This window comes from Erpetoichthys calabaricus, chromosome 5 (genome assembly GCF_900747795.2).
Source record: "Erpetoichthys calabaricus chromosome 5, fErpCal1.3, whole genome shotgun sequence".
In the NCBI taxonomy this organism is placed as follows: Eukaryota; Metazoa; Chordata; class Cladistia; order Polypteriformes; family Polypteridae; genus Erpetoichthys; species Erpetoichthys calabaricus.
Window position 1 is genome coordinate 19,092,178 of NC_041398.2, and position 14,634 is coordinate 19,106,811.

General features: G+C 45.6%; 1 protein-coding gene across 1 annotated transcript in view; it reads left to right on the forward strand.

Annotated features, from left to right (window-relative positions):
* LOC127527750 (gastrula zinc finger protein XlCGF28.1-like) overlaps positions 1 to 14,634 on the forward strand; it is a 36,274-nt gene that overhangs the window by 7,748 nt on the left and 13,892 nt on the right. The window contains exons 2-3 of the mRNA XM_051927551.1: positions 1,611 to 1,754; positions 6,032 to 6,579. Of these exons, the coding sequence (XP_051783511.1) occupies positions 6,198 to 6,579 (382 nt within the window). The 5' untranslated portion in view covers positions 1,611 to 1,754; positions 6,032 to 6,197. The remainder of the gene's footprint in view (positions 1 to 1,610; positions 1,755 to 6,031; positions 6,580 to 14,634) is intronic.

Consider the following 14,634-nt stretch of genomic DNA (forward strand, 5'->3'; position numbering starts at 1 on the left):
CTATGGCAAAATGGCTTAAGGACAACAAGGTTAAGGAATTGGAGTGGCCATCACAAAGCCCTGACCTCAATCCAAATAAAAAGGCATCTGTGAGCAAGGAAGGCCTACGAACCTGTCCCAGTATCACCAGTTCTGTCTGCAGGAATGGGCCAACATTCAGCAAGGGGATTGTGGAAGGTGACCCAAAACGTTTGGCTCAAGTTAAAGAATTTAAAGGCAATGCTACCAAATATGAACAGAGAGTCTGTGACCCACTGGAATTGTGAGATGGTTGATAAAAAGTGAAATACTCAGAGGTCTGTGAACATTGTGGGAAACGATTACTTTTGCCCTGCACAAAGCAGATGTCTTAAGCGATACGTCAAATGTATAGTTTATTAGTATAAAATCTGAGGAGGGCTTATGAAGTCTGGGGAGGATGAAAGCCACGATCTAAATCAAGTGGACTGGATGGTAAACTGGTGTGATAAAAACCAAAGAAAGGATATTTGATTTGAAAATTCAGAAATCTGTATGTTCACCCATTGTTGTTTTTGGTGGAGGAGGTAGAAATAACGAATGAATATAAATACTTAGGAACTAGCTTAGATAACAATCTTAACTGGAATGCTAATATTCTCTAAATGCAAACAGCATTTATTTCTCCTCCATAAACTCAAACTATTTAAAGTATTGGGGTGGTCCAGATCTAACTATGCAACTTTTAATGCAATGCAATAGTTGCATAATTAGATCTGGACCATCCTGTAGACAAGGACCTCATGTTGTCCCTTTTATCTCCGTCTGATTCAGTCTGTTCTCACTTTTTAGTTTCATTGCTTGGTTTAGTGGTCGTCTTCTTTGGGCTGCTCCCGTTAGGGGTTGCCACAGCAGATCTTAGTTGTCCGCATATTGATTTGGCAAAATTTTACACAGGATGCCCTTCCTGACGTAACCCTCCCCATTTATCTGAGCTTGGGGCTGGCATGAAGAAACCCAGTGGTTTGTGCCTCCCCTGTGGCTGGGTTGCCTGGTTTAGTGGTCTAACAAACCAAAATCTAAACAAGCTCCCACAGGTTCCTAATTTCCCCTTGGGATTAATAAAGTATCAATCGATCGATCGATCGTTTTTGGGACTGATGGAGATGATCTGGCCACTGTGTGTCAGAGGACGACGCTGAAGAAACTGGAAATCATCTCAACAGACATCCATTACATGTAGAACTTCACTGCAGTCAACTGGGGCTTTGAAAACCCACACAAATCGCCCCAAAACTTCCTTTCTTCATAATGCCATACGACTTTTTAATAAGGAATATAACAAAGTAATTAAGGTTTGATAGTGTATGCATCCTGTAATAGTTTTTGTGTATCAGACTGCCTTACCTTAACCTGTCTTGTCTCTATTTGTTTTGTTTCATTTCTCTCTGTTTTGTTATTTGATGCAACTGAGAAGGCAAATTTCACGTTTTCTTGAGTAAACAGCACTAAATAAAGCAACCTTGAAGTGTAGTTTGAAGGAATTTGCCCGAAGTGTATAGAAACTCCCGACTTCCATTGTAGATTAGCAATTTTCCTATAAATAAGGACAAAAAGTTTCATTGTCTTTTTTCCTTTTCTTTCCCCAGTAGATTAAAACTGAGAAGAAGGTGGATTGAACTTCCAAAACAGTCGTCGACTACAGAGGTGTCCAGAGGAAAGGTGCAAGAGAAGAGGTGTGAGGAAGAGTCATCTTGAAAACGGCAGCCATGACACAGAGGAGGTCAGTTAAAATGGTGAGTATTCACACAGCCGGGTGTCCCTCAGTCCCGTCACTACAAAACAAGCAATTTGTGAACTGCTAAGTCCGTTTGCTCAGCCACTTAACTCGGTTCAGGATTACAGAATCCACAGGCAACATGGGGTGTAAGGCAGGAAACAAACCTGTAGGGGGCACCAGTCCATCACAGGACACGCTCAACCGTCAGGTGGCAATAAATTGGACAAACGTATAAAAAAAAACTATATACAGTCGTATGAAAAAGTTTTGGGAACCCCACTCAGCCTGCATAATAATTGACTCTCCTTTCAACATTAAAGATAACAGTGGTATGTCTTTCATTTCCTAGGAACATCTGAGTACTGGGGTGTTTTCCGAACAAAGATTTTTAGTGACGCAGTATTTAGTTGTATGAAATGAAATCAAATGTGAAACACTGGCTGTGCACAAATGTGGGTCCCCTTGTCATTGTGCTGATTTGAATGCCTGTCACTGCTCAATGCTGATTACTTGGTGTGATGAGCTCATTAAGCCTTCATGGACAGGTGTGTCCAATCATGAGATATAAAGGTATTTAAGGTGGTCAATTGCAAGTTGTGCTTCCCTTTGACTCTCCTCTGAAGAGTGACAGCATGGGATCCTCAAAGCAACTCTCCAAAGATCTGAAAACAAAGATTGTTGAGTCTCCTGGTTTAGGGGAAGGCTACAAAAAGCCATCTCAGAGGTTTAAACTGTCACTTTCAACTGTAAGGAATGGAATCAGGAAATGGAAGGCCACAGGCACAGTTGCTGTTAAACCCAGCAGGTCTGGCAGGCCAAGACAAATACAGGAGCGTCATATGAGCAGGATTGTGAGAATGGTTACAGACAGCCCACAGATCACCTCCAAAGATCTGTATGTATATTATATACTGTATATATATCTCTCTATTATAAAAAAAAATCCTGGAAAGGAAAAGCAGGGCGACAAGGTGTGATCTTCTCAGAAGTTCTCGGAAGACACTTAAAAGACCTGCGAGACAAAAGAGACTGGCCACGGAGCGTCTCGCGGGTACCGTAAACATGAGACTTGGTGCCAAGAGATTATCCCAGGGCTCGTCTCGTGGGGGATGTGGAACATGAGATTCTTGCAAGACACGCCCTACTTACAAACAACATCAAGAGCCCGGTGTGGAATATGACCCGGACACAGACAGGCAGACACGTTTCAATTACCCCACACACGTTTATTTAGGGTTTCCATGTCACAATAATTCACCACTCACACAAGCCCCAATACCCCTCAGTCCAGGCCAACACAATGCCTTCTCTCTCTCTGTGTCTCTTCAGACCGCTGCCTCCTCTCCTCCAGAAACCTTGTCCTTCTTCCACCTGACTCAAGTCCATCTCTGAAGGTAGGCGGCCCCTTTAAATAAGCACCCGGATGTGCTCCAGGTGCGTTTCCGGCAATCTCCCACCGACATGCCCCAGGGTGGCGGAAGTGCCAGCTGTCTCCTCGGAAGCACTCCGGGTGTCCCTGTTCCTCTTCCCCCCCCCCAGCACTTCCTGGTGTGGCAGAAGTGCTGAGGTCCAGGGTCCTCCAGGTATTGGGGTCCCCCTGGCGGTGACCACGGGCCCTACAGGGTCGAGCTTCCCTCGCCCCCTCGAGGTCTGGAGGAGGCACAAGCCCTCCTCCGATCTTCTCGGGCATCCCGGCTGGGTACCACCCCCATCCGGGTACCACAATGGCCAGCAAAAAACTCAGTTGTGTAAAGGCACGTAGCGCACACAGATCCCGTGCTCTCAGCACATACAGGTGCTGGTCATAAAATTAGAATATCATGACAAAGTTCATTTATTTCAGTAATTCCATTCAAAAAGTGAAACTTGTATATTAGATTCATTCATTACACACAGACTGACGTATTTCAAATGTTTATTTCTTTTAATGTTGATGATTATAACTGACAACTAATGAAAGTCCCAAATTCAGTATCTCGGATAATTAGAATATCAATTAAGACCAATGCAAAAAAAGGATTTTTAGAAATGTTGGCCAACTGAAAGGTATGAACATGAAAAGTATGAGCATGTAGAGCACTCAATATTTAGTTGGGGCTCCTTTGGCCTGGATTACTGCAGCAATGCGGCATGGCATGGAGTCGATCAGTCTGTGGCACTGCTCAGGTGTTATGAGAGCCCATGTTGCTCTGATAGTGGCCTTCAGCTCTTCTGAATTGTTGGGTCTGTTGCACAAAACGTGGATTTACACAATAGTGGACCATACGCTATGAGAATCTGTGGTCCCGTAACAGTTAAAGCAACGACAACTTTTATTTTAAAGAATACATAATTCGGTCAGGTGTATATTTATGTTCACGGATAAGCGATGTAAATTTTAACAGGCGACAAGAAAGGTAAAGTTATATATTCTGCAAATAACATGAGGCACCAAAGGAGACCGTGATATGCCATTCGTATTAAAATGTTTACAGTTTTCCGTGAGAATAGCGTTTGCTATGACAATTAACAAATCGCAGGGACAAACATTAGAAAAAGTCAGATTATTAGAGAAACAGAAACAATATTCACTCGCGGCGGCTATATGTTGCGTTGTCACAATGTGTCTCCAAAAACGGAATCAAAATTCTGTGCGATCTTGAAGAAAAGGTAATTCCAAATATTGTTTTTAATGAAGCTTTAAAGTAAAAGTGCAAATAATGTAATTGAAACAATTATCCGATTAACCAAACACGGGTTGGCGAGCGAAGCGAGCAGGGGGCAGAGCCCCCTAGTAATATATAATATATAGTGGGAACAGCACATGGCCAAAAAGAAGATGCCTGTGGTCTGAAGTCAGGCTGTACCACTTTACATTTTCTGCAGTACCTGAAAGTGAGGACTGGCAGGCGCTCAGTTGTGAACCTCCACCCAGCAGGTGGCAGTCCAAAATGGGAAAGATTGGCACCATATGTGCGTTCCTTAACACTTTGAAGGTGGATGTCGTCTGGTGAAAGTGGATATCGACTAAGGTTGAGTTCCTGGAGTAATGGGCGGTAATCAGCTATTAATGTCGATAGAACTCGCCACAGGTTACGTCACAGGTTGACTCTGTCTGCTAGAAGTGGGGAGTTAGCTTCAATAATTTGATCCTGAGTCCTTCCGCTTCCATGAGTAGCATGCAGTAAATGATGGCATCGGCATCTGGTGAGAGACCGAAGCGAATGCAGAAAGCAAAATGCTCCGTGGATGACATCTGGCGTGCTGAATTGAACTCCGATTTTGATACGAGGGTTGTGGAGATCGAAAAGGAAAGTTGGGTATGTGCGTCAGCTGATCAGTAATGCTGGAGATGGTCGTGTGGCTGACGCGCCTACGGTGACGTTGGTCTCGGAACACAGAGGAACTACATATATGAGACAGGACAGAGCAGGCTCTTCTTCCTTTGGAGATTGTGCTCCTTTAATGTGGGAAGTGACATCCTTCACATTTTCTACAACACTGGGATGGCCAGTGTGGTGTGCTGGGCTGGTGACATCACTTTAAGGGAGGTCCACCAAATCAACAGGCTAATGAAAAGGGCAGGCTCAGTTATGAGACACACTCTGGACCCCCTGGAAGTCGTAGTGATGGAGAGGATGAAAACAAACCTGAGTGCCATTATGAACAATGCTACACATCCTCACTGTGACACAACACCATGAGGACTTTAAGCCAATGATTGATTCAGCAGGAATGCATGAAGAAATACAGTGGAGGCTCCTTTATGCCAACAGCAATATGCTCATATAGCGCCTCACTGGGACTGGGGCTGCCAAGTACAGACGTTTTCTTTCTTTTTAATTTTCTTGTTTTGTAGTAATTCAGGTGTGTATTCCAACCAACCTATGCATGGTATGGTATGGTATTCTATTATAACAGGAATAGCCCAGAAACATTGGGAAGATTTGGGGCATCCACCCGTATAAAATTTCCTGACTGCAAAATCTGCCCAAAAACAAAGACCTGTTCACATAATGGAGTCCAAAACAGAACTGAGTATCATCTTAAGATGGCGGCTTTTAAATCCTTACAGGGGAACTGATGTCGTCAGGACCAGAACTGGAAGTGACGTCGTTGGCTACCCCAAAACAGAACGGGATTTCCGAGAATGGTCTGCAAGGAATTGAGAGAGAGAGAGAATTGGCGCACTTCGCCACCCCCTGGTTTGGCGTGGAACTACATTTATTCAGGCCCTTTGGTTGTCCCCTAAACATGCGTATGTGTCTCTGTCTGTCTGTCTATCTATCTAATTTTGTCACTTTATTTTTACAGATATAAAGCAGCCTCCTTCCCAGTCTTTATGGTCATGTAGTGAGATGTCTTATGGCCTCCAGTCCTTGGCTGTCCATCTGAGGAGGGAATCCTAGAAGAGAAGAAGCAGACATTTTGGACGGAGGGAAGTTTTCCACAGAGCGTGGCCTCAGCTGAAGTTGATGACATGGATCAAGGAGCAGCACACATTAAACAGGAGGACTGTGAGTACGGTGTACCAGAGGTGGTATGTGTGAAGCTGGAGGATTGTGAAGGAGGACTTTCGGTTTTTAAAGAGGAGGAGACTGGTGACATTAAAGTTGAGGATTCCAAGGATTTCTCGGTTAGTCTCGAAATGCAGACGCATGAAGCTGGGAGCATTTTCAACCAAGATGTTTCGGAAGAATCTCATTCCAGTTTACCGTCCTGGTTCAGTAATGAGGAAAATCTGGCAACCCTGCAGAATTCCATCAAAGTGAAATCTGAGTTCTCTGAATTTGAAATGAAAATCGATGAAGGAAATGGGGGAGAAGAAGAAGAGCAGCAATCATCTAGGAGTGCAGGAATAAGTAAGTAGTGTGATTAAATAGAAATGTGAAGCTGAGCCCGTAACCAGGTTCTAATGGTGGGTGCACTTGTGTGTTTAATAAGTGAAAACGGGTCACATGTTAGTTTGAAATTAGAGAGCTCATGTCCCGCTGCATGAAAGATAACAATAACATTTCTGTGGTTCTAAAAAAAGTGTCCAGCACTTGATATTCACTGTATAAAGTTATGATGTTAGTTATGAAATATCATACACCACTTCCGTACTGTACTAAGGTTGATGGAAAGAAAGAATAATAAGTGCTGTAGTTACTGCCCAAATGTGCATTTTCTCTGCTGTGCCATGATGCACGTAGGATGGCGTGATTTAATTTTTGTGTGTCTTGTCACAGACGTCCTTGTGTAAGTGCTTAGAGTGCGGGCTGACACGTGTAACGTGTGTTCATCTGTGGAAAACAGAAAGGTGACATATTGACTGCATTGATATAGCTTTACAATATGTATACACACACACCCATGTATATTTACACGCAAGTATAAAAATAAGGTGCGTGTGTATGTACAGTCATGGAAAAAATTATCGGCACCCTCTGGAATTTTCCCAGAAAATGCACCATTTCTCCCAGAAAACTGTTCCAATTACAAATGTTTTGGTATACACGTTTATTTCCTTTATGTGCATTGGAACAACACAAAAAAACAGAGAGAAAAAAAGCCAAATCTGACATAATTTCATACGAAACTCAAAAACTGGGCTGGACAAAATTATTGGCACCCTCTACTTAATATTTGGTTGCACGCCCTTTGGAAAAAATAACTGAAATCAAACGCTTCCTATAACCATCAACAAGCTTGTTACTCCTCTCAACTGGAATTTCCGACCACTCTTCTTTTGCAAACTGCTCAAGGTCTCTCAGATTTGAAGGGCGCCTTCTCCCAACAGCAATTTTGAGATCTCTCCATAAATGTTCAATCGGATTTAGATCTGGACTCATTGCTGGCCACTTCTGAACTGTCCAGCGCTTTGTCTTCAACCATTTCTAAGTGCTTTTAGAGGTATGTTTGGGGTCATTGTCCTGCTGGAACACCCATGACCTCTGACGCAGACCCAGCTTTCTGACACTGGGCCCTACATTGCGCCCCAATATCTTTTGTTAGTCTTCAGATTTCATGATGCCTTGCACACAGTCAAGGCATCCAGTGCCAGAGGCAGCAAATCATCTTAGAACCTCCACCATGTTTGACTGTAGGTACTGTGTTCTTTTCTTCCTAGGCCTCATTCCGTTTTCTGTAAACAGTAGAATGATGAGCTTTACCAAAAAGCTCTACCTTGGTCTTATCTGTCCACAAGACGTTCGCCCAGAAGGATTTTGGCTCCCTTAAGTACATTTTGGCAAACTCCAGTCTGGCTTTTTTATGTTTCTTTGTCCGCAGTGGGGTCCTCCTGGCTCTCCTGCCATAGCGTTTCATTTTGTTCAGATGTCAACGGATAGTTTGAGCTGACACTGTTGCACCCTGAGTCTGCAGAACAGCTTGAGTATGTTTTGAAGTTGATTGGGGTTGTTTATCCACCATTCGGACTATCCTTCGTTGAAGTCTTTTATCAATTTTTCTCTTCTGTCCACGTCCAGGGAGATTAGCTACAGTGCCATGTGTTGTGAACTTCTTGATTATGTTGCGAACAGTGGACAAAGGAACATGAAGATCTCTGGAGATGGACTTGTAGCCTTGAGATTGTTGATATTTTTCCACAATTTTTGTTCTCAAGTCCTCAGACAATTCTCTGCTCTTCTTTCTGTTCTCCATGCTTAGTGTGGCACACTCAGACAACACAACAGAAAGGTGGAGTCAACTTTTCTCCATTTTAACTGGCGTCAGGTGTGATTGCTATATTGCCAGCACCTGTTTCTTGCCACAGGTGAGTTCAAACGAGCATCATATGCTTGAAATAAAATGATTTACCCACAATTTTGAAAAGGTGCCAATAATTTTGTCCGGCCCATTTTTGGAGTTCTGTGTGATATGATGTCAGATTTGGCTTTTTTCCTCTGTTTTTTTTTTGTGTTGCTCCAATGCACATAAAGGAAATAAACATGTCTATACAAAAACATCTGTAATTGGAACAGTTTTCTGGGAGAAATGGTGCATTTTCTGGGAAAATTCCAGGGGTGTCTATAATTTCGGCCATGACTGTATGTGTGTATACACAGTTTATGATATATATATAAAATATACTAGCAAAATACCCGCGCTTTGCAGTGGAGAAGTAGTGTGTTAAAGAGGTTATGTAAACATCTATATACATATATATACATATCTACATATACACATATCTACATATACATATATATACACATCCACATCCACATATATATACATACACATCAACATATATATACACACATACACATATATACATATATACATACATAGTGCGTTGTAACACGGGCTGTGATTGTTACGTGGGAGGGAGACGACAAATCACAGCTTCCCACTTTCTAATCTGGCCTGTGATTGGTGCTTTGACTGATGCCCAGATCCCACAGTATGTCCCCTTAGGAGAGGCGTTAGGCAAGTGTAATTGAATAGCGGTGCTGCAAGTTTAGCTTTACACCTGTTTTTAAGCCTTATTGACTGAAAGGGGCTTTCATGAAAAAAGTTAGGGCTTTGCTACAGGATACACCCTCCACAAGTTAAGGAAGTAAAAATAAAAGTGTATATTTCTGTTTTATTTAAACCTTTTAAGTTTGTATGTGGGCGGTATGGTGGAGCAGTGAAAGGTGCCAGTTAGGAGACCCGGGTTCGCTTCCCTGCGTGGAGTTTGAATGTTCTCCCCGTGTCTAAGTGGGTTTCCTCCGGGTACTCCGGTTTCCTCCCACAGTCCAAAGACATGCAGGTTAGGTGCATTGGCAATTCTAAATTGTCCCTTGTGTGTGGGTGTGTGCACCCTGCGGTGGGCTGGCACCTTCCCCGGGGTTTGTTTCCTGCCTTGTGCCCTGTGTTGGCTGGGATTGGCTCCAGCAGACCCCCGTGACCCTGTGTTCGGATTCAGCGGGTTGGAAAATGGATGGATGGATGGATAATGGATGGATGGACATTTGTATGCATAGCCCCATTTGCCCGTTTTCGTTTTTTTCTTTCTTCAGTAATATTTCAGTAAACCCGGAGCTTGTCAGTTCAAATCCTGGTACTGACACCACTGTGTGACCCTGAGGAAGTCACTTCACCTGACTGTGCTGCAAAAAACAAAAGTAATGTAACAAATTGTACCTCAGATGTTGCAAGTTGATGGAATAAAGGCATAAGTCAAATAGATAAATATGTATTATACACATAGGAACTATTTATTTATTTTCAGTTAAGTCATCTGCAGCAAACCTTTATAAATGAGGGTTTCTCCTTTTTAGATAGTGCAAACTGTTTCTTCTTCATTGACGGTTTCTCTTGGAGAGCTTTTTTCATTTCATTGAAAATTAAAGCAGCAGCTGCCAAAATATGTAGCTTTCTTATTAATTATTCAACATTGTGTAAAATAACTTTATAAAGTAACATAAAAGGTTTAAATACTGGTTATCCTTTTACACTAAAATATCACTAAAGGGATACAAAAAAAGTAAAATGCATATGCTGTTTTTCTTTAAGGAGATTAAATATTACTGAAGAAAGAAAAAAAAAAAAAACTAAAACAGCCAAATGGGGCTATGCATACGAACTTAAAAGGTTTAAATAAAACAGAAATATATATTTTATTTTTACTTCCTTAACTTGTGGAGGGTGTATCCTGTAGCAAAGCCCTAAGTTTTTTCATGAAAGCCCGTTTCAGTCAATAAGTCTTAAAAAGAGGTGTAAAGATATTGACAATAAGCTACGCAAACCCACCAAGACATGGAATCGTTTAAATCAAGGCGCGAATCGAAAAACACCATCCGATACTATTAGTTAACAATTAACACATTTCTATATGTATTGTAAGCATACAATACAACTGATAATATGTTGCGCTTATTTATCTGGTGTACCAACATTTTTGCGAGTTTAACGGCTGAAATCTAACGTGGTTTGTGCCCTTCAGAATGAAAACAGTTTGCATTTACCCTTTTAATAAAAAGCGAGCATTTAAGCCTGAGAAATCACCCCGTAAATGCACACGTTTAATTCTTTATCACTTCAAACAACTGAACTATCCAGAACATTTCAGGCATACATCCAGCATTCAAACTATGTATAAAAAGCACAACTGTTAAAGGAATTCAGCATTTCTTAATTGAAAATGTTCCTTTAATCCTCAACATGTCTCAATGAGTCGTTGTGGTGGTTTTACTTGACGTTCTGATATTCTGGTTAATTGTGTTTGCAGTTGAGATGTTCTTTCCTGATTTATATTTGTTTTCTCGTTAATATTTGTTTTGCTGGTGTTAGTGTTCTGATTAGAGGTTATTGGTCCTTTGATGTTTTGACGGTTTCTTCTTCGAACAGCTCCTATCACGCAATTCCGTCACATACTGGTCTATTGTTTCTCTGCTTTTCTGGAAACATGTAAAAAAACTTGTGCCGCTCAAACGTCACATTGTGCTTTGGGTTGCAATATGTTTCGAATTTTTCAACTATTTTGTCCATCCATCCATCCATTGTCTCCCGCTTATCCGAGGTCGGGTCGCGGGGGCAGCAGCTTGAGCAGAGATGCCCAGACTTCCCTCTCCCCGGCCACTTCTTCTAGCTCTTCCGGGAGAATCCCAAGGCGTTCCCAGGCCAGTCGAGAGACATAGTCCCTCCAGCGTGTCCTGGGTCTTCCCCGGGGCCTCCTCCCTGTTAGACGTGCCCGGAACACCTCACCAGGGAGGCGTCCAGGAGGCATCCTGATCAGATGCCCGAGCCACCTCATCTGACTCCTCTCGATGCGGAGGAGCAGCGGCTCTACTCTGAGCCCCTCCCGGATGACTGAGCTTCTCACCCTATCTTTAAGGGAAAGCCCAGACACCCTGCGGAGGAAACTCATTTCAGCCGCTTGTATTCGCGATCTCGTTCTTTCGGTCACTACCCATAGCTCATGACCATAGGTGAGGGTGGGAACATAGATCGACTGGTAAATTGAGAGCTTCGCCTTGCGGCTCAGCTCCTTTTTCACCACGACAGACCGATGCAGCGCCCGCATTACTGCGGATGCCGCACCGATCCGCCTGTCAATCTCACGCTCCATTCTTCCCTCACTCGTGAACAAGATCCCGAGATACTTAAACTCCTCCACTTGGGGCAGGATCTCGCTCCCAACTCTGAGAGGGCACTCCACCCTTTTCCGGCTGAGGACCATGGTCTCGGATTTGGAGGTGCTGATTCTCATCCCAGCCGCTTCACACTCGGCTGCGAACCGATCCAGAGAGAGCTGAAGATCACGGCCTGATGAAGCAAACAGGACAACATCATCTGCAAAAAGCAGTGACCCAATCCTGAGCCCACCAAACCGGACCCCCTCAACACCCTGGCTGCGCCTAGAAATTCTGTCCATAAAAGTTATGAACAGAATCGGTGACAATGGGCAGCCCTGGCGGAGTCCAACTCTCACTGGAAACGGGTTCGACTTACTGCCGGCAATGCGGACCAAGCTCTGGCACCGATCGTACAGGGACTGAACAGCCCTTATCAGGGGGGGCCGGTACCCCATACTCTCGGAGTACCCCCCACAGGATTCCCCGAGGGACACGGTTGAATGCCTTTTCCAAGTCCACAAAACACATGTAGACTGGTTGGGCAAACTCCCATGCACCCTCCAGGACCCTGCTAAGGGTGTAGAGCTGGTCCACTGTTCCGCGACCAGGACAAAAACCACACTGTTCCTCCTGAATCCGAGGCTCGACTATCCGACGGACCCTCCTCTCCAGGACCCCCGAATAGACTTTTCCAGGGAGGCTGAGGAGTGTGATCCCTCTGTAGTTGGAACACACCCTCCGATCCCCCTTCTTAAAGAGGGGGACCACCACCCCGGTCTGCCAATCCAGAGGCACTGTCCCTGATGTCCATGCGATGTTGCAGAGGCGTGTCAGCCAAGACAGTCCTACAACATCCAGAGCCTTGAGGAACTCCGGGCGTATCTCATCCACCCCCGGGGCCCTGCCACCAAGGAGTTTTTTGACCACCTCGGTGACCTCAGTCCCAGAGATGGGGGAGCCCACCTCTGAGTCCCCAGGCTCTGCTTCCTCATTGGAAGGCATGTTAATGGGATTGAGGAGGTCTTCGAAGTACTCCCCCCACCGACCCACAACATCCCGAGTCAAGGTCAGCAGCGCACCATCCCCACCATATACAGTGTTGACACTGCACTGCTTCCCCCTCCTGAGATGCCGGATGGTGGACCAGAATCTCCTCGAAGCCGTCCGAAAGTCGTTCTCCATGGCCTCCCCGAACTCCTCCCACGCCCGAGTTTTTGCCTCAGCAACCACCAAAGCCGCATTCCGCTTGGCCTGCCGGTACCTATCAGCTGCCTCCGGGGTCCCACAGGACAAAAGGGTCCTGTAGGACTCCTTCTTCAGCTTGACGGCATCCCTCACCGCCGGTGTCCACCAACGGGTTTGGGGATTGCCGCCACAACAGGCACCGACCACCTTACGGCCACAGCTCCGGTCAGCCGCCTCAACAATAGAGGCACGGAACATGGCCCATTCGGACTCAATGTCCCCCACCTCCCTCAGGATGTGGTCGAAGTTCTGCCGGAGGTGGGAGTTGAAGCTACTTCTGACAGGGGGCTCTGCCAGACATTCCCAGCAGACCCTCACAACACGTTTGGGCCTACCACGCCTGACCGGCATCCTCCCCCACCATCGAAGCCAACTCACCACCAGGTGGTGATCAGTTGACAGCTCCACCCCTCTCTTCACCCGAGTGTCCAAGACATGTGGCCGCAAGTCCGACGACACGACCACAAAGTCGATCATCGAACTGAGGCCTAGGGTGTCCTGGTGCCAAGTGCACATATGAACACCCATATGCTTGAACATGTTCGTTATGGACAATCCGTGAAGAGCAAAGAAGTCCAATAACAAAACACCGCTCGGGTTCAGATCGGGGGGGCCATTCCTCCCAATCACGCCCTTCCAGGTCTCACTGTCATTGCCCACGTGAGCATTGAAGTCTCCCAGCAGAACGAGGGAGTCCCCAGAAGGTATGCCCTCTAGCACCCCCCTCCAGGGACTCCAAAAAGGGTGGGTACTCCGAACTGCTGTTCGGTGCATACGCACAAACAACAGTTAGGACCCGTCCCCCCACCTGAAGGCGAAGGGAGGCTACCCTCTCGTCCACCGGGGTAAACCCCAATGTACAGGCTCCAAGTTGGGGGGCAATAAGTATACCCACACCTGCTCGGCGCCTCTCACCGGGGGCAACTCCAGAGTGGTACAGAATCCAGCCCCTCTCAAGGAGATTGGTTCCAGAGTCCAAGCTGTGCGTCGAGGTGAGTCCGACTATATCTAGCCGGAACCTCTCAACTTCGCGCACAAGCTCAGGCTCCTTCCCCTTCAGAGAGAGGTGACATTCCACGTCCCAAGAGCCAGTTTCTGTAGCCGAGGATCGGACCGCCAAGGTCCCCGCCTTCGGCCACCACCTAACTCACACTGCACCCGACCTCCTTGGCCCCTCCCATAGGTGGTGAGCCCATGGGAAGGGGGACCCACGTTGCCTCTTCGGGCTGTGCCCGGCCGAGCCCCATGGGTGCATGCCCGGCCACCAGGCGCTCGCCATTGAGCCCCACCTCCAGGCCTGGCTCCAGAGTGGGGCCCCAGTGACCCGCATCCGGGCGAGGGAAAACGCCGTCCAAAATTGTTTTTCTTCATAGGAGGTTTGTTTAAACCCCTCTTTGTCTCATCCCTCACCTAGGACCAGTTTGCCTTGGGTGGCCCTACCAGGGGCATAAAGCCCCGGACAACAGAGCTCCTAGGATCATTAGGATACGCAAACCCCTCCACCACGGTAAGGTGGCGGTTCAATTTCATATTGTCTCCATCTTCTTCAAACTGAAAATTGTTATACACCTCTAGCGCCTCTTCGCCAATTACATGTAGAAGCATAGATGCTTTCATTTTCCTATCTGC